Source organism: Lagopus muta, chromosome Z, assembly GCF_023343835.1.
Source record: "Lagopus muta isolate bLagMut1 chromosome Z, bLagMut1 primary, whole genome shotgun sequence".
NCBI lineage: Eukaryota > Metazoa > Chordata > Aves > Galliformes > Phasianidae > Lagopus > Lagopus muta.
Genome location: NC_064472.1, coordinates 28,858,697 through 28,876,878, shown reverse-complemented (window position 1 = coordinate 28,876,878; position 18,182 = coordinate 28,858,697). Strand labels below are relative to the sequence as shown.

The window sequence follows — 18,182 nt, the reverse complement described above, 5'->3', positions numbered from 1 at the left end:
TGGAATTGCTCATATGGAAAATTAACAGTTCCCATGCAAATAACTAAGAAGAACTGGAATTATGACACAAACTCATCCCTCATATATATAACCAAGTTACCTTACTTTATGGAACAACATTTGGGAAACATTCTAAAAATGCTGATTATTGCTGACAGTTCCTAACTTTTCTTGTATTGCGCAGACTATTTAAAGGTTCTACCTTTTTACTGTAAAAATATTCTCATTATTTTCTTCTGAAGGCATGATGAGACCTATTTTTTAGGCTGTCAAGACTAGCAAAACACAATCTCACTCTGCTCAGTTGTATCATGAAAAGTTGGGCATAAGATATAACAATCCCTGAACATTCTCATAAGCCAGATGTAAGTAACATACACTTTAGACACAGTCTCACAGATATTCAAAGAATTTCATTATAAGCAAAAACTTGTAAAGAATAACAATTCTTAAACTTTTTTTTTAAAAACAGGCTGTATTTTCTGACTTCAGAAACATATGTTTTGATGTTCATGACATACATTGAGCTAAAACTGTAATCAATCCATTAGTAATAAATCTTGGAATGATAAATAATGTTTTTTTATGCCTACCACTGTCACGAAGAATTTTTCCTACATTTTTGTTTCCCTTTTTGTTTTTATCACAGTGACAGAAGAATACTTTGGTTCATAAAATCTGAACAGAATATCTGTAAGCACTAGCTGTAGTTGCACCATCGTGCTGGTGATACTTGATACCAACTGAGTAGAAGAACAAACATGGACCCACACTGAGAAATAAGGAAAAAAGAAGAGAACTGAAACCATAAGCTGAGAAATGTTGTGAGATTCCAATAATCTGAATTGCAGCCAATGACACCTGGAGAAAATATCTTAATTTAAAAATGAATAAGTATACTCAGAGATGGACATAAATCAATTTAGAAATATGTACTTTCTAAATCAAGGTTAGAAAGTACATATGTAAGATGAATTTAAGAACTATTGAGATTTCTCCAAAACTGTCAGAAGCATATATCCTCTGGATAACTACAATTTTATTTTGATAATGGTTTTCTTTACAATTATCGTACAAATTCAGGTATTTAAAAATCAGCAATTATTTTGGAAATTATAAAAATGAAAGCGACTTGGATTTCTCCTATATTTTATTCAAAGCAACCGTACTGAAAACAACTAAATTTATTGAATTCAAAGAAAGCACAAAATTAAATCCTGTGATTCCTGAAGTCAACAAGGCTAAATTTCAGTGCTGCTGAGCAAGTCATCTTCAGCAGGTGTGGCTCATATCTTCAGGCACTGACAGGCTTAGAGAAGCTGGAAAGTAAAATTGATAGTAGAAAGGATACTGAAGTCTTTCATGTAAAGATTGTAGTAGGAAATGATGAAATTATTCTGTGACTACAGATATCAGCCGAAGTTAATTTACTGAGTCTCTGGTCTGACAGAAAGCTAGATAGAGAAAAAAATCTTAGAAAGGAAAATAGAGCATAGCTGACATAGAATATATTAGCACTTAATGGGAGAAAAAAAGTTTGAGGAATGCAGCAGTTGAATGAAAAAGACCTAAAAACTGCAATGCATCATTTAGTAACACTTTCAAAATCTTTCTTTTTTGTTTAAAAATGTGATTTTTTTTTAGGTTTAAAAACCTGAAAAGACACTCTAAAAAATATTTCTGATCTTCAGAATTGCTCCAGAATCCAGCATCAATTTTTCATAAGCTTGTACAACATTCTGCCTTTTCAACTGTCAGCTTAAAGCACGCCTGATCTTTCAAGAGCTTAACTGGAATCAAATCCTTCCAAACTTGATTTAGTCTTAGGTGAATGTGGCATGTGGTTAGTAGAAAAGGGTCAATTAACTCCCTTCACTTAAAACAGTAAGATCACGGCCAAAAAGTAAGCATTGTATTTGAAATCATAGCAATAACATTGGTGATTTTATCTCTAGAACTTATTTGGAAGAAGGGAAAATGCCCACATGGCATCTTTTAGAGGAGGTATAAATCTAGCAATAGTCTAATATCAAAAAATGTTCCTGGAAAACAATCATGACAAAATGCCAATATTTGATCAAATCACAAGACAACTTCATCAGATCACCTGGAGTTTGTTATTTATTTTGATTATGTGATCCTGCTCTGATTCAAGGGAAGATACAGTGATGAAGGTCTCTGATTTGAAGCCCCAGCTGACAAGCTCTATCAGTACATCTTGTTTTAAGAACTGCAGACTACCTCCCACTCATACTTCCGCATAAGCATTCTGTGGAACTTCTATCAGGATGAAGGAAATCAATTTCCATGTTGATCAGATCAGAACACTGTCTGAAGGAGACTACTAAACTCACAGCTGTGCTCCTACAGTGAGCTTAGTAGGGAAGAGCAGAATTAAATATAAAATACATTTCGAATCAGTAAGTGACAACCTCTTCAGCTGATTAATATTACTGGAGACATTTTCTGTGAATGTAGTCCTAAAAATTCATATATACATAACTAGAAAAGGAAGATTAAGATTTTCCATTGTTTACAAAAGTAAGCCCAAACATTTGTAAAGACATTGAAGAAAAAAAAATTGATCTGTTTTATACAGTATAAAGTGGAAATATCATCTGTGAGAAGTTCACTCTCACAGTTTATTTAAGTTTATACATATTCACCACCAACTTGTATGAATAAATATCAATTGTTTTCAGCTTTGCTGTTTCACAAAACCAGGGTTTACATTTATGAACAGGTATAACTTAGTGTTTTTTATTAGTTATGTCCTTTCACATACAGAATAGCCTCTTCCTGCTCTGAACCATTCATTCTTCTGCATCTTGCTAAAGTGTTTCAAAGCCTACCATACACATAACTTTCTTCTGTGCACTTCCCATTAGGCATTTCTACAAAATCCACACAGTGTGGAGCATCAAATTGTAAACAAGCATTAACCATGACAGCAAACATAATCAGGTGGACACCTCTTTATTTCCTAACTGAGTCATTCCCATGACATGAATCTCAGTAACTCCAAATTTATTTTCCTCAACTCTAATAGAATTGCTTATCTGTTTAACTAGCAGGCACAGTGCTGAACTCCGGTATTTTTTAAATCTCCAAGCTTTCGACTGTATTCTAAATAAAATATTTTTGTTTGTTTAAACTGTATTTTAATCACCGCATTTTTCTCTATGTCACTCAGCAAAATTTTCTCCATCTTTTTGACATTTCTGTGCTTTGTTTGTTGATTTGCTTTGTTTTGAAAACAAAGCAGAAAATGCCTCATTGTTTAGTAAAATCCTGGTGGAGTACCAGTGGCAGTATAATTGATACGAACAATGCAGGGCTAAAGTGGGTACACGTGGCTCTTCTTGCAACAGGTTTTTGAGTTATCACATACTTATAATACTGTTCTTGCTGTATGATTCTGTAATGCAGCAAAAGAATAAAATATATGTAAGTTGTATAAATAATTTTGATTACTGATAAAGAAATAGTATGGAATTTAAAAAAATATACACAGAATCTAACTGGCATTATTCTTCCCAGATGCCATCCGTTTGAAGACTATTTGACTGTTAGCTCAAAGCTTGACAATGCAAAATATTTGTATCAATTAGTTTAGATGAATATATTTTTGTACTTTGAAGTAACTCATTATTTCTATACCAGAAGACATCAAAACCCTCCAGGAAGACACTCTTCAGTCAGTCAACTGCAGTCTTACATGAAGGTTGCATGAGAATCAATTCTGTTGTGCTGCTGCCTTCTGTATCAGAAGGCTCTTGAACCCCACTATGCTGCTGTCATGACACTTGTTCTGAAGAAATGGCTGAAGGCAGAAGTAGCAAACTGACTTCAGCCTCTACTGTGCCTGATGATACATATCCTTTACATATTGTTCCATCCCTCATTCATAGGGGTTAAGGTACAATATTCTAATCCTCCTGAAGAGTGAAAGCACATAATCTACCCTGAGGTTTCAAAGATCAAAGAGAAACAGATACTGAAGAGATGAATTATAGCTAAATCAGGCTCTCTAATTGCAATAAACCTGGCCTTCCTATCCTGCTTATCTCACTTTTATTTTACATACCAATACTTAATTTGTGTTTGCAAATCCATATACACAGTTAAAATCAAACTTGAAATAGAAACTGTCCATCTCTTATCACCTCCTTCATTCTTAAATTCACAAGAATGTTTCAGACTTACCAATCTCTCTGTCAACTATTTGTATGGAGAAAGCCAAAATACTATCTCATTTGAGCTTTTACATTAAAAATTACTTGGTTTCTAAAAAATAACTTGAAATTTATAAATAGTCTCCAGAACTTGATAACCATTACTTCTGCACTCTTATTCTGGAGGAACTGAAATTTATTTCATAGCAAAATGGGCATTAATTGTAGGATTTTGGAAACTTCAATGGAAACTGTTACTTCTCACAATACAGACAAAACATGCTCTCTACATTCATTCCAATTGACAGGACTTCAGCTGGATTTCTCATTCCCAGAATCACAACATGAAAAAAGTATGAACAACCTTAGCCTAACCTTAGGGTGACTGCATAGAAATAATGTTGCCACTGACTTCAGTTAGTCCTATCCAAATTCTCCACTTTCAAATTATGAACTGAATTTAATTTACTAACCCTATTCATTGCTACTAGGATACCTGCCATGAGATATAGTGCTCTCTGCACTAATATGTAAAGACTGTTTGAACAGGAAAGAATGCAAAGGAACTAACATGTGGTGAACAAGCTGTCATTAAGAGTTAGCTACTGCTGTACAAACCCTTGAGAGAACAAGGTTTCTGGGGGAGAGCAGGAAAGGTACCTTCCCTGTACCTCTGCTCAGTCCTGACGTCAGAGCTGAAATGCCCCCAAGGCCATTCTGCAAAGGCACTTAATACAAGTTGTCTCCTCTGCTTATCTTATTTCAGCTAACATTAACTTTCAACTTTAGCACTAGTGATTAAGCTCCCACAGACATACTTGCCAGTAATTGTTTTATAAGGAGCACGACCAATGTGATTACAACAGCACCTCTGATTTAGAAAAGCTTGTCATACAGACAAATAACATACTGCAGCTGAAAACAGTGAATATATCTACCAACACTATTAAAGCAGAAGTGAAGACAAAGTACTGTAGAAACTCTCTGAAATCAACTGCTGATGTCAAAAGACTGTCAAACTGTTTTTCTTTGAGAAACTGATAGTATACAGTACTCATGCAAATTTTTAGAAACACAAAATTAGGTTTCCTACGTTCCAAGACAATTTGAATGAAAAGGATAGTGGTAGCTAATTTGCCACAGTCAGAATTTTATCTAAACAGGAACAGTAATTTACACAGTGCATTAGCATTTGAAAGAGCAGGCCTGATTCCCAGGAGTGCAATTCTGGTTTTGAATTGGTATAAATTCAATGAAATCACCAGATTAACAGAATAGTTTCTGTAATTCAACAAATTTAGCATTGGATCACAGACCGCATAATATAAAAATACTTTGAACTCATGCATATTATGTTGTCCTTAAAATGTTGCTGATTCTTCTCTTACAAAGTGAATGTATTTTTTCACTAAAGGGAAAATAGAAGACAAATTGAATCATGCATTGCTTAATACACCAAGAATTTTTTACTTTATACATTTCTGTCGATACCTAGTCTTTCAGCAATAACACAAATTCACAAATAATGCTAACTGAGAGTTGCAGAATTGTCCAAAAGACTGTAATTCTAGCCCCTGATGTAGAACACAGCTTAGGATGTCCACAGTGGTACTTGGCATCACAATAAAGTGAAAAACAAAGGACAGCAAGGAAGTTTTACTGTGGGGTACAAGATGCTCTATGAAGCAAAACTCACCATCTCGTAAGAGCAGCGTGAAGGTGAAATTGGCAAGAGCATTGGAGCATCTGACTCACTGTGCCTGACTGAAGTACATGGTCTCTTTCGTGCAGCCGAGAAACCTTGCAACAGTTACATGAATCCTACCATATCCACAAAATGGTCCAACCCCTTTGCTCAAGCAAGGAAACCAAGAGAAGGGTGCCCAGGATCATGTCCAGGCAATTTTGAAGATCTCTAAGGCGAGACGCTTCATAACCTTTCAGTACAGCCTCTGGCATTGCTCAGTCAACCCCACATAGAAAAAGAAAAATTAAAGTATAGCACTTCCGGATGTTCAGGAGAGACCTCTTACACTTCACTGTGTGACCACTGCCTCTTATCTGGTTACTAGGCACCACTGCATAGTCTGGGTCTCTCTGAACACTTGAGGTGTTTAAAAACATCAACAAAATTAGCCTGAGCCTTCTACTCTCTAGGTTGAATAGTCCCAGATTTCCCAATCTTCCGTAATGGAAAAGATGCTTATCATCCTGGTGACCTTTGGTTGTACTCTCTCCAGTATGTTTATGTCTCTCTTTCCCTGGGGAGCACACAGCTGAAGACAAGTAAGGATCTAAAGGCTTAAACTTCCTAGTAAATCTACTGAACTCAGAGGACGATGAGGATTTTATATTCTGTTCCAGCCATTATTTTCTCCCTCCAGTATAACACACATGGGAAGGTGGAAAATAATCTACTTCTGAAATATACAATGAATAGTGTAAATTGCCAGATATGAAAATCCTACAATTATTGGTTACCTCAGAAAAAAGTTGGGAAGGCAAATAATGCTGCTCCCTCATCCTAAATTTCCACTTTATCTGTGATTCCTATCTGATTCCAGGTATTTTATTGTGCCCCACATGCTCAGCATGGTGGTATCCATCATGGTGCTGGATATGGACAGACACTCATTTTTGCGAACACAATAAACATTTCAATTCATTTCAGTGTCTTAGCTACTTCACTGCAAAGTCAGCCATTTAATCTTAAACCACAAAGTAACAGATTATCTTCCATTTTGTCTCTTCTGCTCAGCTGTGACATTACCATCAATTCATGTAAGTTCTATATTGATAAGGTTCTGTAAAGCATTGTGTTAGAAAATGGAATAGGCATTATACACAGGAAAATGTATAAAGATAATACTTACACTTTGAGGTTTAATTTGCTCTTAATCCATAGTGTATTCAATTCTTACAGTTATCTATTATCTTTCTAATGTAACAGGAAACTAAGAAAAAGCAAAAACCGCAGAAAAAACACTTCTGTTTTCTAATATAAAGTGAAAATATCTCAGTTCAATCAATACAGTTATAGTACTGTACAACAAATTTCACGTTAGAAATAAGCTACTGCATGTTTTAACGCTCTGCAGCCTCAAGAGTTACAAGACGGAATGAAAGCCTCCGGTAGGAAGGTACCTCTTTTCTACTTTTCAAAGAGTTTGATTTCAACTTACTAAGACCAGAAATTCATTACTGTTAGTATTCAGATGAGATACATAATGTCTTGTATGTAGAGCACAGGATAATCTGTATCAGCACTTGCAAATCAAGTGCAGAAGTTCACAATAAAAATTTTAAAAAAAGTGAAAAAAGTGACATCAGTTTTTCAGAACATACATATATATTTTAAACAGATTAAAAAAAAAAAAAATTCAAAAGAGAAACCCAAATTTTCTCCTCAGAGATGGTTCACGTGACTTTGAAACGTTCTTTCTAGAATTTTTCAGATGTGTCTGCCAAAGTTCATATTGTAAAAATTGCCGAGTAGTAAGTTCAGCTACATAGCAGATATGTTTACAATGCTGAAACAAAATATGGCAGCTGAACATGAGTAGTGCAGCATTTAGCTCAATATCATCTCAATTTTTTTAAAGTTGTTAAACCTATCATAATTAATTGCATCTCTTTTCCTACATCATTCACCTAGTTCTGAGAAATTTTTTACTGCATTTATACCAAATCTGATCTATCCTCTTGTTCTCTATCCTTTATGTTTTCAGAAATGCTGGTGCTGGTGATACTGGAGCACATCCGAAGTATCTGAAGATTGCCTGGAATGAGTATCAATTCAAATGTTTTAATTTCCTTAGCCATTGTACAGTTAAATGTCAGTATATTAAAAGTGAACAATATTCTATTATTGTCTATCAGAAATCAAGTGGATCTTTCACAGATGAAAAGAAGGTATGCACTACTATTTAAGGTTTTCATTTGAAGAGGTAGGCAAGAGAGTTAAAAAGAGAAAAGAAACCCAGAAAAGAAACTACCTTAAACCAGTCAGGAGTTCTGTCATTTATAATGCCAGACAAGGTTTATGGGAAAAAAGTTACACAAGTCTGATCTGTAAGATACAGCACCCTTATGAGATCACCAAGCCCTCTATTTTTCTGTCTGCATGGACATCAACACACTGTCAACACACTATTTCCAAATGTCAGCTGTTCAAGCAGTCCATTGTTTCAAAATCAATAGCCATACATGTACTAACATACAGAAACTGAGAAGCTTATTAAGTGTCCGCACTTCATCAGTCCACACTCCTGTGGACATAATTTTGAGCTCTGAATCTCTATGTCTGATCTTCATAAATTTCTTCCCAATTGTTCTTTCTTTCCACAGGCCTCAATTTCTAACAAATTCAGAACTAAAGGAAAAAACCCTTTTTCTCTGAACTATCCCAGCATTTATTGCACCACTGAAAGCCACTTGTCACAGGACAGATAATGTCAGTAGTAAAGAAGTAAGACTTTTCTTGAAGCTGTATGCCAACCACTGACATTCAAAGGCCCCAAAGCACTACCTTTTTTTCCCTACACGTGCAAAAAATCTCTCCAACATTACCACATTTTAAATTGATGTTCCCTTCAGCCTGCCTGTAGAGGAAATAATTTCTGAGGAGCTGCCCAGCTAAATCCCATTGGTTCTGTATCTCAAAGGAGGATGAAGCAAATTTGTTCTGTCTCTCAGCAGCCTTACAATAATACCCTCAGGACAATTTGTATTCTTACCCCTACACCTATGCTGCAATCAGTTCACTTCGTATTGGACAACTTCCAAGATAATAGATGCCTATGTGGCTTCTGATCTCGGGAAGACATATAAGCTAGAAAGGATCATTCAGAATATCAGTAAGTCTGTATTCAGCAAGAAAGAAGGGATAATTGGCAAGCCTATGCTCTCCGTATATGTATACACCAGAGTGTGAGTCATGAGTTACTGAAGTTTTCTTAATTTCGTAGAGGTATAAACTGAGCATTTGTCAGCAGGGACTGAGGTAGAGAATTGCAAAGACTGAGAAAAGGCTTTTCTTAAATTACACTGATATGATTCTGGTAGCTCTGCCTACAAATACTAGTAACTAAAATGAGCTCAAATTAATTACAAAGAAAGGAGAAGATAATAATTTGGGGTTCTGTGAAATTTAGGTGCACACTGTGAAATGTCGTATCCTTCTTGATAATTTCAGTGATGTATTTCAGCTGTCAGAGTTCCAAATAGTCCTATTCCTCCCTTTTCTGATAATAGTGATTTTACAGTATTGACAGACACAAAAAGATAGAGAGTAATCTACACTTTCCTGATGGCAAAGGCTCTCTTGGGTGCAGTACTGAAAGATACTTCAATTAGCATCAGCGCAATTCTGCTGATTAAGGTTAAGGTTGCCACGTATCATTGTGGGTGTATCAGAAAACAGTGTCAGACCCAAAACACACAAATCAAGCTACTTGTTATGCAAAACTTCCTTGTTCCTGCTTTTAACAGGTGCAGTATAGATGCTGTTTTAATCTACATGTCAACAATGTTTTATAAGTAAAGTTATGGCATTCTATCAAGACCCGAGGAAACCATCATAACATGGTCTGAAAAACAAACGCATGGACTCCTGAATATCTATCTCCTAACACCTAATCATACACACTTCTCTTCCACATCCCTCAAGATGCTGTTGCATGATAATAAACATTTACAGCAACATTCCATCAGCTGAAAGAGCATTTAGGATGTGTCGGGCTTTTGGCTGGCAGAGATCATTTTTGTCACAGAGGCTCATATGATGTTCTCCTTTGGATTTTTTATGGAAACAGTGCTGATCACACAGCCACGTAAGAGCTGCTTCCATAGGAGCCAAGCTTCCATAGACTCAAGGAAGTTTCCACTTCTTATGCTCTTCTTCATGCCAGAATGCTGGAGCTGCACAAGAAGTTGGGAGGAGACACAGCCAGGACAGCTAGCCCAAACTGACCAAGTGGATACACCATACCACCCAATGCCAAGCTCTGCAACAAAAGCTGAGCTGCAGAGGGAAGAATGAGGGCATATTGCTTGTGACAGTGTTTGCCTTCACAAGAAATTTACGTGTGATGAGCCGTGCTTCCCTAGAAGTGCCTGAGTATCTATCTGCCTGCCTGTGGGTAGCAGTGAATTAATTTCTTGGCTTGTATAGCTTGTGCACACAGCTTTTGCTTTACTTTGTAAACTATCTCATCCCATGACTTCTCACAGTTCTGCCCTTCCAATTCTCTTCCCAGTCCCCTGTGGGGACAGTGAGTGAGTGGCTGTTCAGTGCTTAGCTGCCTCCCAGAATTAAACCACAACTGGAAGGTATTCAATTTATTGCTTTTAATCAGTAAAGTCCATTTTGGGTTGTAGGCATGACAACCCACAGATCAGCTTACAATCTGTGTGGAGACTCCCTAGATTTATAAACTTGATGGTAAACTAAAACACAGTGTAGATACGTCACCAGACAGGATGAATAAGTACTCTTATTTTTATTCACCTAGTTTGCCTGACAGCCACAAGGTGAAACCATGACAGCAAACAATTCTGTTTAAAATGGCAATTGGAGAACCACAGTAATTAGTTGGGCAAGTGGCTGGAAACAACGTTTGGCATTTCATTAGAGATCTGCTCACCTCTCCTGTAATCAGACATACTCACATAGTCACCATTAGGCAAAGCATGTTCATCTGTAACCTCTTTTTGTTTTTCTCTTCCTTGGAATAAATATAATTTGGCGAAACCTTTCTTTCCCCAGTTACATATGCTGCAAGGCCTCCTTGTTTAGCTGAGATTTCAATTGCATAAAAAACATAGGAATAACTGCATCTTTAGCTCTAATTTCAAGTTACATATATGCACACACGTGTGTGTACAGTTATATTTGCTAGTAAGCGATACTGACAGCTACAATGTATAGAAAAGCAAATAAATAAATAAACAGCTAAATAAATCTGACTGAGAATATTAATTTACAGCAAATTGCCACACTGTACCACTGAAGATATGGCCATCAGGCATGAAAAAGAATTGAGCAGGCCAAAGACCTGAGGTACTTCCTGATGCGGAATTGGTATACTGACATCTGTCCTGTCGAGCTGGAGAATCCCTCCTGTTGCTGAACTAGCAGCTGTGTGACAAGCTAGAGTACATCAGTCCTTCAAGAAGTAGCACATGGCATGCTCATTGTTTCTTGGAAGGAGTTACTCAGGACTGAAGCATATGCACTCCACCCCTTGCATGTTGGCATGGTTAAGGTAACTGCTGCAGCTGCCATCTCACATCCTTTAAGATATCACACACTATTCCTCCACGGCAGTCTTTCTGTCATTTAAAGAAGAAGCTGTCCCTCTGTTTCTGACAGAAAATATGTACCTATAGACGCTTCTTTGCACCCTCTAACAGTTACCAGATAGAGAGAAAGCTGGCTTCTTAGCACACCAAAATGCTGCTAACAGAAATTTTGACAAGGCAGAAATCAAACACAGTACAATATTTCAAGCAATAGCTTGAAATAAAAGGAATCTATATTGCTACACCTATATATCTGACACCTGCAGCTAATAAATCCTGATCTATGTAGTGAATGTCAATGCAAACAGTAAAAAATACATATGAGAACAGAACAAAGTACACCCTGATTTGGAAGTTATTGAATGCTTACATGCAAACAGTTTCAAGAAGCTTTGAGACTGAAATTTCCCTGCTCCCTGTTTTCCTTCTTAAAAATAAATCACTGTGTCTGAACACTGGAATTGTGGTCTATTGTGAGCTGAGCTGAAATTATGTAGAGGATTCAGCATATACTGGGAAAGCAGAAAGCTGCTGCTATCTTTGTGAGCTAGTTGAAAAGTGAAAACAGATTAGAAAAATAAGTTCTTCAATAGGCAGCAACATTGCTTTCACACCAGATTTGATGAATAAGTCCTCCCGGCGGCACTAACACCTGATACGCACATTGCATGGATTAGCAAGTTTTAGTCCAGGCAGAAGAAAAAACATTTTTTTCCTCCCTTCCAGTAACGGCTGCAGGTGTATTATCTAATGAAAACACAACAAGATTTCTCTAAGGAATGTGAAATTCGTTTGGTGTTTCCATCAAACAATTATATGTTGTTCATCCACTATCTAGGAAGCACTGAGGCATATCCAGACCTGATTACATTTATTCTTAGCTCAAGATCAGAATACCCCACTAGGGTGGCAAGCAGTTTCTCATCTCTGCCATACCATGATGCAGACATATACAAAAGAGGGGTTTCTAATAACAATACAGCCACATTTGCTTAATATCTTGATCATCCTAAATCAAAGTTTGATCATTAATGGAGCCTTTCAGAGTGTTTCAAATTAAAGGATAAATTTTCGAAGACATGTAGCGAGGAATTGCTAACTGTTTTCTATTAACAGCAGTGGGAGGTAAACAGCTCCATCCCCATATACTGCTCTGAAATGTACCCTCTCAAAATGCTGTATTTTCAAAAGGCAGACAACTTTTCAGTAACTGTGAAGCTTCTAACAACAACAGTATCATTTCCGCTGATGCTATCTGTCAGCTAATTCTACCTCCAGGAAAACATCAGGCCTGCAAAAAACAGAATAGCTCAAAGACATCTTTGCAGTAAAGGAACACAGAGGAACCCCTGCTAAGGGTTGTATCTCTGGAAAATATATTAATAAAGTATATATTCTTATGCACTGGTGTGTATGCCAGACTCTCCACCTCTGCACAGGGCAAAGTAAAACCAGTTTGGCAACACAAAGCACTTCTGCAAGCCAGTGTACCCTGGAGGCTCTAACTTCCAGAGATTTATCTGGAGATATACCAGAAAATAAGCTCAGCATAGAGAAGTCTCAGACATGCTTGAAGGTTAAAAGAGGATCAGTCATACTGCAGTGCAATCATCATGAAGCACCTGATGAACAGAACAAATGTTATCATCCAATCTACTCATTATAAATGAGGAAGGAAAAGGAGTATTTTCACAATTGTTTGCAAATTCTGTTAAGATCCACTAAGTTCACAATGTAGTCCTTTACAGTTCTGAAAAACATGGCAGCTTATATAAGTGCACTAGGGAAATAAAAATCTCAACTGCTTTTTAGAAATGCAGTAAACTACACATTCTCCTCCCTGATGATTTTTATCATTAATAATGTAATCTCACAAGCTAAACATCAGAAGGTGTAAACAAGTTGTTAGAACTGATTCATGAGAGCTATTCTTCCCATTACAGCAGGATTTTTCTATTCAGCAAGGAATTTTTACAAGTTATCTCTGAGAGACAGATAAGGATACATGGAATTCCCTCTCTCATCTCCTTTATTAAATACATATTTCTCATTTAATTAAAAGGCTTTGTAAGATTACTTCTGATACATTTGGTCAAATGGCAAAGACTAATTAGAACAACCACTATTTGGAAGCCCATTAGAAAAGAATCAATCTCAGCAGCAAAAGTAACAAACACAAACCAAACATTAGAACATTATCTCCTCAAAGTCAAAAGAAGTAGTTCAAGAGGTTCCATCTCGCTAATCTTCAAAAACAAAAGGTGAATAGCAAAACAAACCAACCCCTGTGTAAGAAAGTACTTACCACGATGTCTTCAGGAAAAGTATCCCGACTAAAAGAGCCATCATCAAACATGACTTCATAGAAAAGCTGCGATGTCACTCCAATGACTCTGCAGCTGTAGTATCTTGTATTCCGATGTTTTGCGATGACTGTCTGCCCAACTGTAATGGTCTTCTCACATGCTTTAGTTCTCTTGAAAAAAAAATATAGAAGCAATTTTAAAATACCAGCTTACTCATCAGAATTGTACCAATGTTAAAACTGAATGAAAAATAACACTCAATAAAAAAAACTTCAAATGCAAAATTGCTCCTTACCGTCATGATCATACAAATTTAACAAAGGTTTTCATTTCTCAAGAACAACAAATTATAGTGCTCAAAAATATCTTTACAGTTTATACCTTCTCACCATTTCACAGTAGAGAAAGAATATTAATTAATTAATTGAAGTTCTTGAAGCATGGCAAAGATAGACTGTGGTCTTGCATTGTTTTAGAAGGTTTTTTTAAGTCTTGTACTGTGACATGATTTCTCATAATTACTTTGCTATTTTCTGAATGGGATAAAAGAAAGTGTAATGCATCTTCAGCTCATGTCAGAGCTGTCTACAGGAGTAGAACATTTGCTTGAAGACTTTAGACAGCACTGATCACTCTTCATTTACTCATTTAGTACATCAGTACCAATAATTTTTTCTCATTTTTCACTTTGCATTCAATAGAACTAATTATGTCAATCAGATCTGTGTTAGGGCTGATAAATTATGCAAAAATTCTACAGCAATAACTGTTTTTAATGGTTTTTATAAATAAAAGAATAGAACCTTGTAAATCAGCAAATGCTTAGAAGCTCACATGATGCTGACAGTTGTTAAGCATCTACTTCCAACTGAAGTATACCCAGGAACTTTAAAAAGCAATGTTCTTCACCAGGAAAAAAATATGCAGGTTGCCTCTTATTTATTTCCGTGGAAAATACGACACAAAGAGCACAATAACACTGTTTAGTAGAGCTTCTCATTCTGGTCAAACACAGAAAGAGCTTCTTCCCTGCAATTTTGACTGTTTATTCATTACTTACAAAGCTCCAATTCTTCAACCAAGACAAACTAATTGTGACCTTAGCTGTATATGACCAGTTGAACTTTTCTTACAGTAGAAGATACAAAGGGGACAGATGCAACAGCATACAGAAAACACTTATCATTTTACTAGAAATACTTACATAAGGAGATTGAAAAAATCTTATGACATATGCTACAATAACTACTGATTTACCTAAAACTGCTTTTCAAACCTTCAGTGGCAATGGATTCTTCAGTAAATATAGAAATCTAAAAGGGTCTCTGGAGAATCTGGAAAACTCTTTTTAGCATTAATATCAAAGGGAGAACAAAACACATCAGCAGTTCTTTCTGTTAGACTCCAAACATTAATAGTAGTGTCAATGCATTTGGAGAAAAAAAAATAATAACTGACATCTTCCACTTCTGTGGAGATTGTAGTCACTATCATGCCTCTTTCTTGCACAAGTTTCTATGATCTAAAAATTTTAAATTTCTCTGCTTCTACAAACCAAATAGGAGTATTCTGTGCCATTTCTGGAGACAGCACACTAAATCTTTGTGTGTCAGAATTCTGCCTGACATAAGCATTTGGAGGATTTAGCTGAGCTCCCCTCAGAGAAAAAAATCCAATACTGTTTCTAAAGTTTACTTCAAAATAGTATTTTGATCATATATATAAAGTATTCAACAATTTACCTGGATTTTCCATTTTACATAGCTACTTATGTAGTTAATTCTGTTACTTAGTTTAACTGCAGAGGAGCAGAAGAAGGAATAAACCATTTACTGCTGTTACCACAGGAGTGCTAACATGTCAGTTAGCATTTCTTATCCAACCTTGAAACATAAGTAAACATAAATGTTCATTTACCAAGCAATTCTTGACTCCAGTCTATTCAGTTACTTGAAAAAAATCAGAAATTTCAGAGAGTATTAATTCTATCACTCATATGAAACAACTGAAAGTAGAACTTTAAGATTACACCACAATAATCTGAGGAAAATATTACAAGGTTTAAATGTATTAAACTTTGAAAATGGAATTATTTTGAGAAGATGGACTGGAAAAATATAGTATGTCAAGAGACAATACAGGCTTATATGTGAAAAAATATTCGGAGGAGGAATGTCAAAGCTTATTAGAACAAATAAAAATGAAAAAGAAATGCATCCTAGCTCAAAGAGATAATTTTTTTAGTTTATTGTTTAGTTATCTTGTTAGAATTCTTGATTTATTTTCCAGAAAAAATATTGACAAGCATACTCCAACAACATATTGCATGTCCCAGGAAACATTTCCTGTCAGAAAATCCTAAGAATTTATTGATGTTAAGAATGTTATTTTTTATCAGAAAGGACAGTTGTTATGTAAGTCTATCAGATTAAAGGAACAGCTGTGGTAGTTACCAGATTATTGAGAAAGCTGGTTTAAAAAGCATGATTTTAACAGTACCTAAGCCAAGGATGAACTAAGATAGGAGCAGATATACAGAAAACAATGAGATGCAATGTAAAAAAAGTTAACCTCTCCTTTCTGCAGAACTCAAAAAAGATAAGAGGGAAAATGACTTTCTCCTGAATTTTCTGTTTCAGGACTGAAAAATCTTGTAAAATAAAATGAGTATGTATACAGATGTATATTGAATACTAATGGGTAGCTAGCCAGAAATAGTTAGTTAGTGGATATCCACATATCTAGATACCCTCCCTGACTGCAGTTTGTGGTGGAAGATCCCTGCAATTCTTATTCAAATACAATGAAGATTTATTTAATTAGGAAACATGAACATGAGAAACATAACCCTCCCATCATCATTTTCTGCTCATTCCTCAGAACTGCAATTTGGGCACAGAAATGATGCATGACATTTCAAAAAACATGCCAGTTCATGATTTTTGACTCATTTGTCTTTTCTATGGCATGCCTCTAGACTCCTGAAAATGTTGAAGCTGGCAGCAATTAGCAGACAGTAGCATTGTATTCACATGTATTCAACAGAAAAAGCATCTACAGTTTCCCCTTTACAGTGTCCTTTCATTCACTGTATGCTACAGAGATAAAAACTGTTCAATAATAGCAAATGATAATTTAAAGCAGATCAGAAGCAAGCGTGTAACTGAGGCTTCCTATATACTTCTTCTGATTGCACTTTCAAAATGAAATATCACAGATGGACACATTTCCTTCCAGCAGACTTTCTCAGACCTTCAGTGCTGCTTTTGCTAATCCTGTATGAATTTTTTAGTGTTTTTTTTTCCCAACAGTATTGCCACATATAACGTCTTTTTCTCATTGTCTTGTGCATAATAGAGATTTAATCAAAATAAGTCCATGTGGAGCACCTATTCTCAACTGTAGTTCCAAGTGTTCTGGTATTCTGATGACAAAAGATGTGAAGGATACATTTCATGCCCAGAAATAAACATGGTTTGACCGTGGAAAATTCAAAAAACATGACCTACTGTCTTTTGGCAGCAAATCACAGATCCTACTTTGTAATTTGCATACTTGCACTCTGATTTACAAGAACAAATTAATATAGAGTGCAACAGGAATAATTCAAACCATTCAGCACTAAACAGCTTTTCTGCTAGCAAACCTTTGTATCATTTCTAAAGCTGTACCTTCAACAAATACAAGACATATACTTAGTTTTGAGTTTGCATATATAAAAAATGTATTTTTGAAACTTCATCTCAATATTAAAAAAATCAAAGTCTTAACGTGTGTATTTACTTCATTTGACATCACTATCTGGATATAAGAGTAAGGCTTTTCCTTTTGATTGCCTTTATGATGATTTTTCACCAGAAGACTTGCAAGTATGTTCCATGGCTGACATTAAAAGAGCAGTCTAGGAAAAAAAACCTGTAGATACCTCAAAAGGAAAATGTGAAAAAGAGTTGTGAAAATGTATCAAAGAATGATTTCAACACAATTGTATGAGATTGCAATAACAAATTATCTTGATAAAAATTTCACTTTATCATTGCAATAAGTGCTTGCCTGAGGTGAAAAGATATATTAATATCTGTAACAATAAATTTTTATCTCACATAGTAAGTTTGTGAGTTTCCTGTTGAGCAACTTCCTTGATTTACATTAAATACTGCTATAGATATAAGCCACAATTTTTCCTGCTCCTCTTGGTTGCTGAGTTTTGTGTTGTTTGTTCTTTTTTAAACTTGAAGGAAAACAGCAATCAAAGATATTCCCTGAGCATTTAGGCACATATTCACATCTAGAGGCTTTGTTAGTGGAACATTGGACAACTGTAATTTTGTTTCCTTGAAATGGGGAGAAATAGCATCCTTGCTTTATGTGGAGTGCTTTGAACTACTAAATAGAAGGA

The 18,182-nt window shown here is 35.7% G+C and overlaps 1 protein-coding gene across 4 annotated transcripts in view; it reads right to left on the bottom strand.

Moving 5' to 3' along the window:
• KDM4C (lysine demethylase 4C) overlaps positions 1-18,182 on the bottom strand; it is a 297,078-nt gene that overhangs the window by 13,385 nt on the left and 265,511 nt on the right. For all 4 annotated transcript variants that reach the window (XM_048930999.1, XM_048930997.1, XM_048930998.1 and 1 more), the window contains one exon: positions 13,783-13,953. In XM_048930999.1, the coding sequence (XP_048786956.1) occupies positions 13,783-13,953 (171 nt within the window). The remainder of the gene's footprint in view (positions 1-13,782; positions 13,954-18,182) is intronic.